Source organism: Tympanuchus pallidicinctus, unplaced genomic scaffold (genome assembly GCF_026119805.1).
Source record: "Tympanuchus pallidicinctus isolate F22 unplaced genomic scaffold, pur_lepc_1.0 scaffold22, whole genome shotgun sequence".
Classification (NCBI taxonomy): domain Eukaryota; kingdom Metazoa; phylum Chordata; class Aves; order Galliformes; family Phasianidae; genus Tympanuchus; species Tympanuchus pallidicinctus.
This window is the reverse complement of record NW_026294739.1, coordinates 42,333,358-42,350,874: the sequence shown is the minus strand read 5'-3', so window position 1 is coordinate 42,350,874 and position 17,517 is coordinate 42,333,358. Positions and strand designations below refer to the sequence as shown.

At 45.3% G+C, this 17,517-nt stretch overlaps 1 protein-coding gene across 1 annotated transcript; it reads left to right on the top strand.

Moving 5' to 3' along the window:
* Positions 1 to 227: 227 nt before the first annotated feature.
* OSGIN1 (oxidative stress induced growth inhibitor 1) lies at positions 228 to 10,239 on the top strand. Its single transcript, XM_052686679.1, has 6 exons — positions 228 to 366; positions 4,302 to 4,404; positions 6,143 to 6,279; positions 6,627 to 6,818; positions 7,148 to 7,239; positions 7,897 to 10,239. The coding sequence occupies exons 2-6, from the start codon at positions 4,320 to 4,322 to the stop codon at positions 8,885 to 8,887; spliced, it is 1,497 nt and encodes a 498-aa protein (XP_052542639.1). The 5' UTR covers positions 228 to 366; positions 4,302 to 4,319; the 3' UTR covers positions 8,888 to 10,239.
* Positions 10,240 to 17,517: the final 7,278 nt, after the last annotated feature.

Genomic DNA, 17,517 nt, shown 5'->3' with positions numbered 1-17,517 from the left:
TCAGATTTTAATTTGCCCTGAGGGTTAAAAATGAGCAGATTTCTTCTTCTGCCATACATGGCTCCTATAAACCTGCCTTTGCTGAGGTCATAGTCAGCTGAACATCACTAAAGAAAGGAAAGTTACTAGAACCATTCATTCACAATCTGGGAAGGGCAATATTCCTGCTGACTCATGCTTATAAGTATTTTCCTTGCTCCTCCTCCATTCATTGCAGCTCCACCTCTCATTTAGTGCCGGTAGCCTACTATATTTAAACGGCTGTCTTAGAGCAGAGGCAGTGTTAAGGCTTGTACTTTGGTTGGCTTTCTAGCTCTACGGGCATTTCCATCTAGAGCTTGCTTCTCACTAGACCTGCAGGTAAAGGTAAGAAGGCTGTAAGTGCCCTGCCTGTTGTACTGCTGCTTTCTGACTGTCACAGGGGTGTTTCTGGGAAAACATGCTATTTTTGTGTGCTATGAATTTGATTCTTTCCAAGGGCTTCCGTTATGTTTGTGAGCTAACTAGCCTTCTGTGCAAGAGTGAGAGTGCAAGTGAGGGAAAGAGCTCCTAAAAGTTGTGGGGAAGTGTATAACTTAAAAGTTACCAGGAAAGTACAAAATGCAAAAAGCATTGGATTTTTCTGTTTCTTAAAAGCACTGAAGAAGCTTAAACAGCTGTTGATGAAATGCATGAGTTGATGAAGAAATCAAGGTAAAGGAAGCTGTTGTATTTCTTTGATAGCATTCTTGTTTCAACCTGAGTATCACAGTAGCATTTCCAGTCTCTTCCATTGTTTATATACTGATTGCACTGTTCTTTCAAGCTTTCCCTGTGTTGTATAGGCCATGCTTCATGGTCCTTACTTGTGCAAAAGTCCCACGGATGCTCTAAGGAGAACTGCTTGCAGCTGACTGATTTTAACTTGACCTTTTATTTCTGCTACAGAGGGCTTAGTTCCATTGCCTTTGCTTTTTCTTTTGCTCACTTAAAATCTGTTTCAGTTGTACAGCCTGAGAGCTGCCCTGGAGCTACCAGGGGCTCCACTCAGAGTTCCAGTCCCTGTAGGCTCAAGTCTGTGTCAGGAAGGTATGCAGAGTTTGGTCCAGGATGAGCTGGACGCTTTCCCAAGACTGAACAATTATGTAACATCACATCAACGCTGGAATGCGTTGGAAGCAGCAAGGAGATGAACTGTGGAGCTTGCAGCATTCTCCCAAATGGAGAGGAGGAAAAACACTCCTTTAAAGTAAGAAGCCTGCAGCAGGGGCCTGAGTAGTGATGGGTGTCACTAAACTGACTGAGTCTCCCGTGCAGCTCAAGTGTGCATTCAGTTAACTAGCTTTATAGAGTTCACATGAACTTCAGTGTCCTGTGCGCTTTCCAATAATCTCTGCAAGAACAGCTTTTCATCTGTTGCACTGCTGAGGTGGATATGCAGTCCCCTAGCTATGAAATTGTGCATAAAATAATTTAAAAAAAAAAACAACAAAGACATTTAACTTTCCATGCTATTACAAGTAACATTTGAACAAAAAACGTCTGTGATACTCTGGGCAGTTTTGCCCCCCAAAGTTAACCATGTAGCCTATAGGATGAGAGTAGCTGCCAAAAGGTTCAGCGTTTTGCATTAAACAGGAGATTTATTGACTATAAATTATAGAAATAGTAGCTTTAGGATGTGGATGAGACATTTCTAGATGGTAGGATAAACAGAAGCAAATCTGATAGTTAATCTAGCAGTTAATGCTGCTAGAATTGTCCAGCCTAAAAACTTCAGGGAACAGAAGATGTGACACTACAATGGTCACAATAGGGTTTTGTGAACCCTAACAAAGATTTACATCTTGAATAAAACTACAGTTGAAAATGGTCATGCATGTGGGTCAATCTAGGAATTTCATCAGAATAGTAATTGTGCTCATTTAGCCATTAAGGTTTAGTTTGATTCCAGCAAATGCTTCTTTTTCATGTGCCCAAAAGATAGGGAACAGAAGAGGAGGGTGACGTGAGGAGCCATCACCAAGCCCGAGGCTGCTGGCTTTGTGCTCCATTTGGGGTGCGGTAGAGTGGCACGGAGCAGTGGCTGGGAGCCAAACAACTTTCCCATACAGCAAACAAGGCTGCCAGACCGACGTCCTGTGCCTTTTTTGTCCTGTTCAGGCTCTCTCCGAAAAGCTCTGGCACAGAGCAGCATGACGAGCTATCGGGCTCCTTCCAGCTCCTGTTGGCACCTCTGCTATGCACTGAGCTGGGTTGGTTCAGCAGCCTTGCTTCCAGCAAATATCTCACAGATGTTGCTGGATTACCAGTGGGTGCAGAGTGCACGCAGTCTTCCCATGTGTGCTGCTGTAGACTGCTGAGCAGCAGAAGCCTTCCAGAGCTCTTGCTTCCCACTTTCAGATTCCCAGCAATTTCACAGAGAGAAGTTAGGAAAAAATAAGAACTTGTCTTATTTAGTGCAGCCACAGAGAGGTAGTTAGTTCTTACCATGAAGAAGAAACAAACCTCTGCCAAATAAATGCTGTGATTTAGACTGATTTAAGTGAGCATCTTACTGGCTGCACCACTGTCCTTGTCCTTTGATTCCTCAGGTCATCATGGGGGCTGGCTTCTCCTAGTTTTGACTTTGGAGCTTTGTGGTAGAGAATTATCTGGTGGTGTATTCACAGGTTTTGGTTCATGTGACAAGCACTACCCAAAAGTTTGGGGAAATGCTGGGCCAGTGAGGTGTGCTGCTGGGGTGGGATTAGGTGTGCCTCAGGGGGTGGATGCACCCCATATGGACGCAACATATGGGAAAATTCATCTTCTGTAGTACATACATCTACGTATGGGTCACAGCTAAGCTGAGAACTGGAGTTTCCTACTTTCTTTAAAGCTAGGAATTACTTGAAGGCATGGCTATTATGTCTTTTAAGTGGTTCAGACAAAATGCCTAAGAATGTCTTAAATTAATAGTGAGGTGGTAGTAGGCAGTAAGTAGGTGTTATTAAACTGTGATGCTAAACTTTGGACAAAGCTGCTAGTTCTACATTCTTCTCTATGCTTGGATGAAGCCAATCCTCTTGCAATAGTTCTCGCTCTCGCCCAGGGATGGTCCTGCTGCTTGCCAGAACTGTCACATCCTTGCAGGTGCATGCACTCGTCTTCTCCTAAAGCCTGGGATTCTTCAAATCCTAAACTTAGCAGTGGCTTCCTGGCTGCTCATTCAGTCACTGGGGCCTTACTGCATTCAAGTAGTTGCTGGTGACGTAAATCTTGGGCTTAAAGGGGAGCATGGCACTTGTAGGATGGCATCTGCTGCAGTGCTTATGTCAAAGGCAGTGATGTGCCAGACCTTATGGGAGCATGCAGTACACTTGCCAGAAATCTTGCTGTGCTTGGAAAGGGCGTGGAGAGCATACCTGCTGAACACAGTCCTACCATTCAGTGGATTTTGTCTTAACTTTCCAAATGAGAGTAACGTTTTTAAAGGCTACCCTCTGGAGGATAACACAAAAGCTTTTGCTGAACTTCGAAAGTCTCCATTTTACTGTAATAAAAGTAACTTCTGTCTTTCCTGGACTAGAGACAGTGTAGTCTAAAAGTGGTTATTTAACATCATGGGATCCCTGCAGAAATGGCAAAAAAAAAAAAAAAAAAAGGTATGAAAACAAACCTTTGATTCCCTACCCAGTGAGTACTTTCATAACAAAATCAGATGTTTTGCACATTCCACTCTCATGACAACTTAGCCTCCAATATCGCTGCATATTTTGTTTAAACTTCTCAACTTTCTCAAACCTGAAACTTTCCTGGAAAATGAATTAAGAGGGCATCCACAGGTTCAGGAACCAAGTTAGCACTTCTCAGAGAGTTCTCTCTCAATGGAGCAGCTCATGTTTGAAACTGCAGCCAAGGGACTTCCTAGTAAATGCTTGTGCAGCTGTAAGAAGTGAAAAGCACCGGTGATGAATGAGGATCGTGATAATAGTCCTTTTCCACGTAGTAGAAGCAGAACTGAAGTTTTCATTGACAGGCTGCAACATGTCAGGTACTGCACTCAGAGCATTACTGACGTTGCCAGCTGTCCAGAAGGAACTGAAAGCCATGTGGGAGAGAGAGATAAGAGTCCTCTCCTCTCTCTAGATATAATCTAGGAATCATCCTTTCCTTTCTAAGAAGGGGAAAAGATAAGTAGGCCTGTCCTGAGAGTGGAAGCGTAGTGCGAGGGTGTGCAGTGTAAGGATAACACTTTGCATCAGCTCTCTGCCATGGTCTAGAGACAGTCACAGTTTTTTGTCAAGCAGAAATGTTTCAGAACTCCTCTTTTTTAACAGGTTGGTTCCTGGGCCTAAATGCTTCCAGACAGGGAGATGTATTCAGCATTGGGCAGGCACCAAAACAAGAGTGGGTCCAAGCCGATTCCTGTGGTGATCATAGGTAAGCTTTCTCTTACGTTCTCCAGTGCCATTACTGCTTTGGACTTGTTTTCAGCTTTTGTTCCGTGTACTGGTACTCAAACCAGAAATCCCAGGCCATCATTTCTGGCTCTCTTCTCCGACAGCCAAGCTTCCTGCAAAACCATATCTTAGTGGTAAGAAGTAGGGAACCAGGTATTCAATAGCACTTCTTTATTATTATTTTCCTATAACAAATCTGATAAACTTTTGGACTTGTGTTTATTTTGGCGTGCTGTTCTGTTTGTTAGGTGTTTAGGAGGGTGTGGAACCCTGTTCTACCTGACCCACCGTTAGGTAATTAGTTCCCAAAAAGTTGATTAGTAGTGCTTGGTTTAGGGGTTCAGTGGGTGGTTTGTATATGTGCATATTTTCTTTTTATTTTGTTTCCCATTATTTGTTTAGGAAGTGCTACAAACGCTGTTTTTTATTATTATTATTTTTATTATTATTATTATTTATTTTTATATTTATTTTTTATTTATTATTATTTTTTTTTAATGCATGATGAATCTCTTGGGATGCGTACTGATTTTATACAAAATTCAACAGAATGGTAAAAAGCTGCTGTTTGTCATCAGTTTTTAAAAACAAGCTATGTGGTAACTGATTGCACCCCTTGTGAGAGGGAAGGTGTGTAGTGCAAGGTGAGCAAGCATAAGTGGTGACACGGACACCTTTTCCTGTGTGTGACACCATGAGCTGTGCTCCAGCACAGGCACTGGACCCCAAGCTGTGCTTATGACCGTCTGTATCCCACTTAGCTATGTTTCAGAGATTAAATTCTACACGTGCATACTCAAGTGTTGTGCACTTGAATGCTTAAATTTGTCTCAGGGGCCTCCTAAAGCAAAGGACCAAGCTGAAATGTGTAATGCTTTATCATAGCTGCAGTTTAGTTTGCTTCGAATTTCTAGATAACTTTCCTGGGAGTGGAATATTCCAAACCTGCAGCAGACTTTGGCCCCAGCTATGGCAGGCATAGCTCTTTGCACAGCTCAGCTTGCTGTTAGCCTGAGCCTCCCCATCTTTGGTGCCTGGAGAAGTGGCCTTTGCTCAAGTGGTTCACATGCACAGCGCGGGCGCTGTGTCAACATGACCTGCTGCAGGCTGCTTTGTCACTTCAGCTCCCCTCGCCTCCATCATCAGTGCATTATGTAATGCTGGTTAGTCACTTCGTAGTGAGCAGCTGTGAGCCAGAGAGGCTGACAGCTCGTCATGCAGGCACTGTGAAATATTAAACATGCTGGAGAATGGCCATGTGAAAAGTTTCCACAGGCTGCTCTTGCTGGGCTCTGCAGTTGCAGACTTTCCACTGTCTGCAGGAGGGGGGTCAGCTATCCAGCAGTCAGAAGCACTATATTCTGAGGCATTCTTGGCACAGCAGACTTTTTTCCTTAACACACTGCCTGCAGCACAGACTGGGCCTGATTCCAGTAAGTGACCAGTTTCCAGATCTTTAAAGCTGATGAACAGTGACTGAGTTTGTCAGCAGGCCAGAGACTTCAAGATTCAGATGGTGCTGGGGAGCAGAAGGGGGTACATGGGGGCAGAAAGACTTCCCAGCTGTGTCCGATAGGTTATTGGTAGCTTGAAAATACAAAGTCTTCTGTGTCTAAAGCGTGTATCTTAACCTTTGGTTTGGTTAGGATACTTCAAGCATTTCTTAAAGGGCTGTACTGTCTGCAGGAGTAAAAAAAATCTCCTTTGTGTCCCTTCAGGGAATGGACCTTCTGGAATCTGTCTCTCGTATTTGCTGTCAGGCTACACCCCTTATTTCAAAAGACACTCTCTTCATCCTCATCCCATTCTTCAGAGCAAACTACAGGAGGCAGCGGATGTGTCCATTTTGGACCAGGTTTGTGTAATGACAAATTACTTTCTTAGCAGAAGCCGTTAGTTTATCAACATAATGAAGTGCTCTGGGGGTTTGTTATAAGTGATGAATTCATCTGAATTTTCAGAGTGTGTAGAAAGCACTCGGAATGAGTTTTAAGCAAAGCATTCTAGTTGTCCAAATTTCCCCTGCATGAAGTGCCAGTGCTGCTAAAATCCTCAAGAAAGTTCTCGGACAGAAACAGGGGCTGTGTACAGTTAAATGAACTTCACAAAATTCCAAAAATGCTGCTTGGGAGTACAGCAACTATCAACAGCCTGCTGTCTGGCAGGACACGCATTCTGAGCATCTGATCTATCTCTCTTTAGGATTTGGAGTATCTGTCTGAAGGTTTAGAGGGAAGATCCAATAGCCCTGTGGCTCTTCTATTTGATACCCTTCTGCGACCTGATACAGACTTCGGTGTGAGTGCAGAATCTGTGCTCGCTTGGAGGCACGAGGCTGACAGAGCCATCCCCCACCTGGTCCTTGGCAAGAATCTTCCAGGAGGTGCCTGGCATGTATGTGAAGCAAAGCCTAACTGCTTAGATCTGTATGTTATGGAATAGCCAATTGCACTGACTGGACAGTTGAAGGTGCTCCAATATGCTGCTCACCCATGCTTGATTTTGCATGTACAAAGAAGTGAAAGAGCTTAAAAGGGGTGAACAGGACTGGCATTTATCTTTTCAGTTAATTGCTATTTTTGGAGAAAATGGATGGTTTCATCCATGCCAATGCATCAAATGAAATCATTGGCTTCTCATCTTGTGAGATATACTGAAACTTGAGTTACACTTCACTTCTTACATTAAATAACTGAAAGCCCTTTAACTGTTTCTTGTTCTAGTCTATTGAGGGCTCTATGATTACCCTGAGCAGAGGGGAATGGATGGGACTTCCAGATCTCCTGTTCAAAGACTGGCTAAAGCAAAAGAAAAGGTAAGATACTTGTGGTCTGATTTTTTTTTTTTTTTTTTGCAAGCATCCAAAGGCTATTTGGGAACCAGAAGTGGGCTGGACTTCTTGAATGCAGCTGCCTAACTGTAATGGATGATTCTTCTGAGAGAAAGGTCACTGTCCCCATTAAAAGTCCATCCTGCATTAAGTGATTCCAGTTGAAGCTGGAGTGCTGGTTGCAGTATGGCCTTCTAAATACTCACTGGGGCAATATTCAGAGTATGAATTCTTCTGAACCATCTGACTTCTATGGCTACTGCTACTGAGCCTAATGATGAATATAATCATCTGAGCTACTCCACAGTATCTCTCATCTCAGATGCTTCTACTCTGTAACAGTTGAAGCCTTAGAGTCTAGTAATTGAAAGTGGGATAGCAGTGAGATATATCAAAGAAATGCATGAATGGGTAACATGATCTTAGGTCTGGGATTTATATTAAAAATTTTCCATTGCCCAACAGCCTCCAAATCTGATTACTAGCCCTATATACTAGGAATAACTTAGCTGAAGTCAGGGAAAATAGATAAGCCTCCTGTGGTAGTGACAGATTAGATGGCTCTAGGATACATTCAGTGGAAGAAGTGAGAAATTCCAGGCTCTTACTTAATTGCTGCTTGACCTTTGTAATATATTGCAGGGGCCTCAGAAACCATAGAGCCACAGCAGAAGACATTGCTCAATACTACCAACATTATGTGATGAAGAAAGGGCTGCAGAAGAACTTTAGATGTGGGACTGTTGTAACCTCTGTGAGGAAAGTGAGTGCAAAGAGCATCTCCAACCATGCACAAGAGGATCTACAGAAGAGTGACTTGCTCTGGAACTTCAGTGAGGGGAGTATGGAGGTCTTTCAGGTGGATGGATTTGTCAAAACTGTCAGAGGTGACAAGGAGCCCTTCACTGTCTATGCAGAGAATGTAGTCTTAGCTACAGGAACGTATGATAGTCCCACTTGGCTCAGGGTCAAAGGAGAGAACCTTTACTATGTTCATCACCAGCTCTCTGCCCTAGAGGAAGCAGTGAAAAACAGCAATATTGGTATCACATCAGATCCAGTTTTGATTGTGGGTGCCGGTTTGACAGCCGCTGATGCGATCCTTTTTGCTCACCACTGCAGTATTCCAGTAATTCATGTTTTTCGGAGACGAGTCAGTGATCCAGGTCTTATTTTTAACCAGCTACCCAAAATGATGTACCCCGAATACCACAAAGTCCATCAGATGATGAAAGAACAGTCAGCTGCTTGCGCTGGGCCCTATGAGTGCTATGTTAGCCTACCTGAGCACAATGTACTATCTTTTGGCAAGGACAAGAAGTGTATCCTTCAAGACAAGAATGGCTGCCAGAAAGCTTATAAAATTTCCATGGCTCTTGTTCTAACCGGTTCAAATCCCAACCTCTCCTTTCTGCCAAATAATGGAATTGACTTGGCCATGGACAGTGACCAACCAGTCAATCCCAAGAGGAATCCCATAGATGTTGACCTGTTCACTTATGAATGTTCTCAGGAGAAAGGGCTTTATGCTCTGGGGCCTCTAGCTGGAGATAACTTTGTACGCTTTGTGCAGGGTGGGGCCCTGGCTGCTGCCAGCTCTCTCTTAAGGAAAGCAAACAAAAATCCTCCATAACAAAAAAGGCCACCTATGCTAACAACATCTGAACGGGTTGCTGCCATTTTCAGATGAATTTGATATGTCCTTAAATGAGAAGCCCACTCTTGCGGTTCTCTAGGATTATGCAGAGTTGCTAAGTTCTTGCTGAGTTATTTGGAAAGGTTACATCACCAAACAGCGTGAGTTTCATTCATGGCAGCAACTTTATTCCCAGGATATTCTGCTCCTTTTCTACATAGCTGTGTATGAGGGCAGCAGGGGCATTGAACCTTCCTCTTGCACAAGTGGAGGGTGAGGTAGCGATCGCTCTTCTGTGTTAACACCTCCCAGGTTTCTGAAAACTGAATTGAGGAAGAATTGATGTCAGTTACTTCCAGACAGCAGGCTGACAACTCTGTGTCTGTCAGTCTTCCAGTGTTTGTGATGAAGCAAAATAAGCCATGGTGGTTTTGATTGCTCCTGTGGGTCAGCTATATGTTCATATTAGATGAAAACTCACTGGAAGAAGTGCAAATAAACTGGCATAGAAGTACAGCCAAAAACGTATCATCTCATTGATGACGCCAGCAACATGTAATATATAGTATCTTTTTATTCAAAAGTTCTGTAATGTTTTTTCTTCTTCTGGGAAGTGGTGACACTGATTTTGCAAACATCCGGTTTGCCACTGGCAGCTTTCTGCTAACTCTGCCATGGCCAAGTTCTTGACAGCCACTGCAGAGACAGCAGAACAAAATGGGAGCTGCTGGTCTGCCTTGAAGCTCTGCCCAGGCACTGAGTGGGGCTTCTGCTGCAGGTGCTTCAGAGAAAAGCAATATGTCATGTACTGTAGTGTGAATTTCAAATGTAAAGTCATTTAATAATAATAATGTGTATTAAGGGGAAATGGCGCCATCACATTTTGATTGTTTATGGTAAATATTTTGATTTTTTTTTTTTTATATACTGCATTTCTAAAGAAAGTTCTTTTTTAATTGACAAAGCATTTTGCTACATGCTTTCAATCAGAGTTTTGAATGAGCTGGGATGGATGGGAATGATGCCTTGTGTTACCAGCAGCATTCCCAACAGCCCTGCAAGGCCTTCTGTAGCTCTCTTAGGAAAAAAATGAGAGTTATAGCTAAAGTAATTAAAACAAAGGCACTCTGCCCCCTGTGCTGTAATGACGCTCACTGATACAGCAGGATGCTTCACAAAGCACTGGAAATCTGCATGCGTGGAGACAGTGGCTGCTCTGAAGGGAATGAGCCTCCAGTTGTGCAGGGAGATGTGTAAGGAGCTTGCCTGCAGTGTTACTGTATCACACCTGGGTGCCTTTGCCACTGACTTCTATGGAATATTTTTTCAGTAAAGTTATTTCAGACTTATTCTCTGTTTGTCTGCTTTTAACTCTGACTTTAAATCTCTGACCAAGTGAAGATGATCAGCTTCCTGGGAAAAACTGGGATGTGATTTGATGTGCATGTTGAACCCTGCCTCTGTAGCAGCACAGCACCAGATTTTTCTGTGTGTTTGCGTGCATTTCACTAAAATACCCTCTTCCTTCTGTGCGGCTGAGCCACAGTACAAAACCAACCATTATGCCAAGCACTTTGTTCTTGCCTAGGAGGTGTTTGATTTCTCCCCAGCTACCTGCTGTTTCCTCTTATCCAGAGAAATTCCAAATCATGTCCTGTTCCTGTAAGTTGTAAGATTGTTTATGTTGGAAAGGACACTTAGGGCTCTGTTCCTACCCCACAAAAAGTGTGAAGTTTGAAGCAACCTGTTGGGAATATGGAAGGTAGGAGTGGTGTGGAAGGAAAAGCTGCCCTTCCCATCACTGGAGTCAAAGTCACAGCATTTGCTCTGATCAATTCCTCTATCCCATATCATGTCACAGTGGTCTACTTTGCTCTGCAGCAAGAAACTCCTATCTAGGGCAGCTGTCTGCGTCAGGGGCTTGTGCTGCAAATAGCTGACTCCTCTGCCCAGGAGGGGTGAGCCAATTGCCTGCCCTGTTCAGGGCTGCAAAGGGGTTTTCATGGCCGGTGCTTCGGAAATACCTGCATTCTGCCCCAAGGGATGTCAGATGGCCTGAGGAGCAAAGCAGTGTTTTGCTTATCAGCAGAGAGAAGCCCTCCGGCAGGGCCGCATGGCGCTGACCCAGCTCAGCCCTTTGTATCCAGGGAGACAAATACGAAGTCTTGTTCCAAAACAGCAGCCATGAGATCAGTGGATGGCTGCTTTGTTACCTGTGGGACTCACCCCACCGTACACGTGACAGTCGGAGGGACAAGGACAGTCCCTCCTGGGCCTCCTGCACACCACACCGCCATGCTGAGATTCTTGGCATTACCCAGGAGCACTGGAAACAGCCACCGCCTATAGGACGACAAGGAGTTAAAGTTCAACATGGTAAGAAAGAGAACCATGTGTTGTTATTTTTGTTTTTTCTTGTGCTGATGAGTCGTGGTAGTCAGGGCTGATGTGTTTTAAACAAACTCGGGTGTGGCTTAATGACTGTACAAGTCTCAACTCAGGTACCTCACCTTGTGCAATTTACTTTGTGCTCACAAACGTGCTGCCTCTGCTTTTGGCTTTGCTGAAGGTCTCAGGGGATGTTGGAGCTTGTTCACGGTGCCCTTCAATTCTTAGGGGAGCGTCCTTCTCGTTAAAAATAAGATATCATCTCATTTCAGTAGGTCTGGGGACACCTTTGATTGCTCAGCGCGTGCATTTTGGCCATACATCTGTTTCTTTTAGAGCTCGGGGCTAAATCCAACCCAGCCCTGGCCAGACAGCTCTGCCCATAAGGCCCACAGAGCATCCTGATACACTGCAAGTTCCACGCAGCCACCTATTCTCCATGGCTGGCTCTGAGACCTGCTAATATTCCCATTTACAGAGGCACAACACAGGCAGCTTTCCTGAACCTTCTGCAAATGAAGCAGCCTGAACTTCATTTTCCAGCCGAATTTCTGCTGGTTGCATTCATTTCTTGGAAGTGCAGCTGATGGGTCTGGTGTTAGGACCACGGTGTAGCAGGATGTCAAGGAGAGAATTTCACACCAGCATCGCCACCAGCTGGAAATCCCTGCCTGGCAGGCAGCAGCACTGTTCATTGAAGGTTTACCCCACAGGGTAAGGTGAATTTCCACAACACAGACTTGCTGGAAGCAAAAGGGCTGGGGAAATGACTGCAGGAATTGGGACACAGGTGGGGTGTTTGATTGCAGCCTGGGCATGGGTAAACAGAGCTGGTTTGCGTTTGGCTGCTATCAGAGCAAAGCCAGGCTGGGGAATCAGTGGCTGGGACAGTGGTTAAATGTGAGCTGGGTTTTGCAAGGAGATGCAGCAGGGCTGGAAAGTGGTTATGAGTGAGTAAAGAAACTGCTGGTGATCAACTGGGGATTTGGAAGTGTTAGAATAGTATCTCCAAATCTGAGCCACGCTCTGACAGCCTGCTGAACATTTTATCAGGGAGGAAAACAACCAGAGGACAAAGAAAGGGCAGGATGAGATCATTCCCTTAATGGCAACGAAATAGAAAACTGGTGAACAAGGAGAGCTCTGCTTTTTTACAAGACCACAGACACAATCTTGAGCCTGAAACAGTCATTTTTGTTTGAGAGCTGGCCCAACAAAGCAAACCTCATTTGCAGCTTGGCACTAACATCCAAGCTATCCAGTATTACTGTAACTTGGAGTCAACAGAGGTCTCAGAGGAGGGATCACTTTCAGAGCTCGGAAAGTGACCGGTTTATCTTTCAAATGAGAACTAGGAACTTGTATGTAAATATACATATATAATAAAATATAATATTTTTTTTTTAAAGGGTGTTTTTATGGGGTAAGAAATGGACTTTACAACTTAAACATATGAGGAGCCTGTCCCTCCCAGCACTGCAGCCATCTCCACTCAGCCTCTGTCTCTTGGATTGCTTGGTTTGGTACGCCCTGAATTGTAAAATCTATTTCTTACCCCAGAAAAACACATTAGCAGGTGGTACATTAGCATTCTTGCAGGACCATCCTGTCTGGAGAGCAAAAGGGATGCATGGGCTAGGTTTTGTCATTAAGCAAGGAGAAGGAGGCAAAAAAAGATGCAGGATGGTCATCACAAGCGTGCAAAGAGAAGTAATGGAAAGGGAGAAAGGTTTGTCCTCCCAAGCTGCTGTGACATTTGGCTGTGCCGTGCAGTAATGCTCAGCTCCTGCTGCATTACAACCTTTGGAAATGGGGGGAAAAGGCAAATGCAGCAGCTGCCCTCCTGCTTTGGAGCTGGCAGCCTTCAGGGCAAAGATTGCCAAAACGCCTCACGGGTGCCAGGCAGCTGTCACGCTCCTTTGGGCCGCAAAACTCTGGGCTGTGCTCCAGGAATGCAGCAGGGGCAGCATTTCTATGGTGGTCACTGCTCATGCCCAAGAGGTGGCTCTGTGCCGCTCTGTGGGCACTGCCCATCCCAGTGCCACCCCTTTGCGGCTGACCTTGCACAGCCACTGCAGAGCTCAGTGTTTCTGCACAGCCTTCAGCATGAGGTTGCTTAGAAATACCCTATCTCTTCATGCTTCTGCCCACTGCAAGCCCAAATGTTGCAATCAAAATTTTCCTTGAGCCCTTTCCAGCACCTGTTTGCAAAACTCCTTTCCATGGGTTTCCTGTAAGCATTGCCCTCAGCACAGCACAGCTGGCAGCTGCCCAGGGAATGAAGGCAATGAACGAGCCGTGGGGCACAGGAGCTGGGGGAGCTGGTTGGTATGAATGGATTACACGTGATTCACACCATCCCGAGTGACCTGGGTGCAAAACAAGCAAAGTTTGAGCAAAAGGGAATTCTGAGGAGAGAGAACAACTTGGCAGCACTTTACCAGCTGGAACACAACTGAGCTGGTTCAGGTTGCTGAATGAAAGCAGCACATTTAAGCAGTGCAGCAGTGCAAGTGCACTACAGAGAGAAGTGCAGCTCAGGGCTTTCCTTCCCAGAAAATGCCAGCTTCAGAATTTTCCTGCTGTCACACACTGAGGTGGAAGTAAGAACTCTCAGAAATTTTCTGTTAGAAGCAGAGGCAGAAAGCAAGGCCTAGAGATTTATGCTGGGGACTCAGACACAGCGCTCTGATGTTGTGGGAAATGCCAAGACTTCTGGGATTTTTTAGTGGATTTTTGGTTCCCATTCCCAGCCAGCATTTCCCCTTCCAGATTTGCATTCCACCTGAATCGGCTTCTTGCCCTGCACAGTTCTGGCTTGGATGATCCCATGCTCTTGTGAAGCAGAGGAAGTCCCCTGGCAGCAGCACTGAGTGCTGACCCAGGGACACGCAGGGCACTGAGCAACCGTGAGAGTGGCAGAGCTGTCATGGGGCTCCTGCCCCTTTAAGCAGATCCATTTCCCCTTTCTCAATACACTTTTCAGAAAACAGTTTTTGGTTACCTTCACAGCCCCGCATCAGAATAAGAAATGAAACAGCTGGGCAAACTTCCCAAGGTCTGGCTGGCATCGTTCCCATGGCAAAGCTGAAGTCCCAAAGTTGTTTGGGTCACTCCAAAATCAATGCCTTCTATTTTTTTCAGTGGAAGCTACAACAGATACAAAACACACAATAGCACTGTTTGATAGAGCAAATTCTCAGCTACAAAATGAAAACCTGTCTTTCAGTGTAGTAGCCACCATTATCTGTGCATTTATTCTGTCAATAAAGAAGAGCCTGCATGCTGCACTTGTAACAATCTGTACTAGTGGAGACCAGAGTGGTCCAGAAATGCAGATAGCTGCGTGGGCCTGCAGCACTCCTCACGTGTGCTCATCTCAGCCAGAGTCCCCAGCAGGCACGCAGAGGAGCTCTGGCAGACATGCAGTGGAGTGGCTGGGCTGATCAGTGTCCAGAAGTATGATCCTGTTCCTGAAAATATAAATATTTACATGAATGTTTTTCAGGAAGATGGAGAAGCAAGTGTCTAAGATAAAGCCCTATAAACAAATGCTGTCTGATGTAATTCTCCAAGCATCTCCTCTGCTGAGCAATGTGGATGTGACATCACTGCAGAGCTGGATGTGAGCCGGCCGCTTGAATAGTTCTCACCTCAAAACAAAGGGAGCAGACCCAAAGCCCGTGGAAACAGCTCATTCCCAGGCTGCTGTGCCCTTGTCACCTTCCTCACTCTGCTACATCCATTTCCAACAAGAAGCTTTTTTCCTCTTGCCTTTAAACAATGCAGTGGATTCCCCTCCATCAAGCGTTGCAGATGTGGCAAAGAAAGGCCTCAGATCTGCAGGGCAGCTCCTGCTGCAATCTTGGGGCAGAGCCAAGGGGCTCTGGGAGGAGGTCCACAGCTGGATCAGTACATTTTTACTCTGGTTGAATATGATAAGGGATGAACTGTCTTTCCCCTATCATTTTGTGAATAGTCCCAGTGTTGTCAGAGCCTGAAATTATCTTTCCAGGATTAGAAGGAGGCTCTTGCCTGAAAGAACAAATATTAAGTGTTTACAATGCAGAAATACGATTCCCATCTTCCTCTGATCCCCTAACACTCAGTTTGATAGTTCATGAATTACTGACTTCTTTGGGGTTTATATCAGGCAGAAAAAATAAGCAAGAGTGATGGTGACTAGAGGTGTGTACCCAAGTAAACGCATGGAAGAGGTGAATGGGAATACCTCTGCCGAAATGGAAGTTTTCTATTACTTGAGGTAGAAAATGTATTTTTTTTTTAAACCTCTAATGTATCACTTGTACATTTAGGGCTCCTTGCTCTACAAACATGCTTCTGATTCCAAAGGCACAGCCTGAAGTCCCCACAAGCCAGAACTGGTTACAGGCAGCATATGATGTGGACTCTGTATCAGGGCATCTAGAGATTGGGTGAGGGGGAATGGTTTTAAACTAAAAAAGGGGAGTTTTAGGTTAAATGTTTGAAGAAAAATCTGCACTCAAGAGGGCAGTTGAGGCCCTGGCACAGATTGCCCAGAGAAGCTGTGAATGTCCCATCCCTGGAGATGCTGAAGGCCAGGATGGATGGAGCTCTGGGCAGCCTCATCTGGTGGGGGTCAACCAGCCACAGGGGGTGGGGCTGGAAGAGGCTGTAAGCTCCCTTCCAACCCAAAGCTTTCTCTGATTCTTTGACTCTCTGATCGGATGGGTCTTGCAAATCACGTGATGAGATAGCTTCAATCTCTTGCAGATGGAAATTCAGTATCATTTTGGTTTGAGATCAGAACATAGCTATTCGTGCACAGAGCTGTGGTTTACTGGCTTTGGTTACCTCATGCTTACAGCCTCTAATTTAATAAATCCAAACCAGGCTGCCCAAGCAGATAACAGTGGTGACTCAGTCATAGAATCATAGAGCAGCTTGGGTTGGAAGGGAGCTCAAGGATCATCAGATTCCAACTCCACTCCAGCAGGCAGGGTTGCCAACTGCTAGATCATGTACCAGACTGGGCTGCCCACGGCCCCATCCTACCTGGCCTTGAACATCTCCAGGGACGGAGCATCCATACATCTTTGGGCAGCTTGTTCCAGCACCTCACCACTCCTTTCCCCCAGACATCCAATCTTCCCTCCTTTAGTTTAAAACCATTTCCCCTTGTCTTATCAGTATCTACCCATGTAAAAAGTGGATTTCCCTCCTGTTTATAATCTCCCTTTAAATACTGGAAGCTTATAATGAGGTCTCCCTGCAGCTTTCTCTCCCCCGGGCTGAACAAGCCTAGCTCCTTTAACAGGATCACTTTCTCAATGCCATTTTTCAGCTTGAATCCTTTTCTTTCTCACTCACTCCCACAGGGAACTGGGCAACTGTCCTCCGCTGTGACCTGTAACATTTTTCAGTCTGAATCAAGTAAATCCCCTTACTATCTCCCAGGTAGCTGAGTTCTCCTGAAGCATTTGATCACATCCTGAAACCATCATCTGAAGGTGATTTCTTTTTTCTCCTCTCCTCTCCTCTCCTCTCCTCTTTGCTTTTTTTGTACTCTGATTTCTCTTAAAATAACAAATGGGAATTACATTTTCAATAAACAGTCCACCCTTGAGAATCTGACTTCCGGCTGGGATTGGCTCTGACATGCAGTGGCAGGAAGCAGCAGCCACCCCACCTGGTGACAAGGAGCTAAGCAACATCTCCACAAACAGAAGGCTCCTGAAAGGGCAGCTAAAGGATGGTCTTTGGCGCAGCAGCACAAGTGGGAAAGACCCAAAGAAGACAAGCCTGGACCAAATGAGCTGTGAAATGGCTTTGCTTTTTGTTGAAAATCACAGAATCACAGAATGGCTCAGGTTGGAAGGGACCTCAAGGATCATGAATCTCCAACCCCTTGCCACATGCAGGGCCACCAACCTCCACATTTAATGCTGGACCAGGCTGCCCAGGGCCCCATCCAACCTGGTCTTGAACACCTCCAGGGATCACAGAATCACAGAATCACAGAATCACAGAATTGTAGGGGTTGGAAGGGACCTCCAGAGATCATCGAGTCCAACCCCCCTGCCAAAGCAGGTTCCCTACAGCAGGTCGCACAGGTCGGCATCCAGGCAGGTCTTGAACATCTCCAGAGAAGGAGACTCCACCACCTCCCTGGGCAGCCTGTTCCAGTGCTCCGTCACCTCACTGTAAAGAAGTTCTTGCGCACATTTTGTGCGGAACTTCCTATGCTGCAGTTTCCG

Coding starts and splice junctions, on each gene's coding strand:
- OSGIN1 (XM_052686679.1), top strand. CDS start 4,320: ATGCTTCCAGACAGGGAGATGTATTCAGCATTGGGCAGGCACCAAAAC. Junction 4,405..6,142: donor GATTCCTGTGGTGATCATAG/GTAAGCTTTCTC, acceptor GTGTCCCTTCAG/GGAATGGACCTTCTGGAATC. Junction 6,819..7,147: donor TTCCAGGAGGTGCCTGGCAT/GTATGTGAAGCA, acceptor TTCTTGTTCTAG/TCTATTGAGGGCTCTATGAT.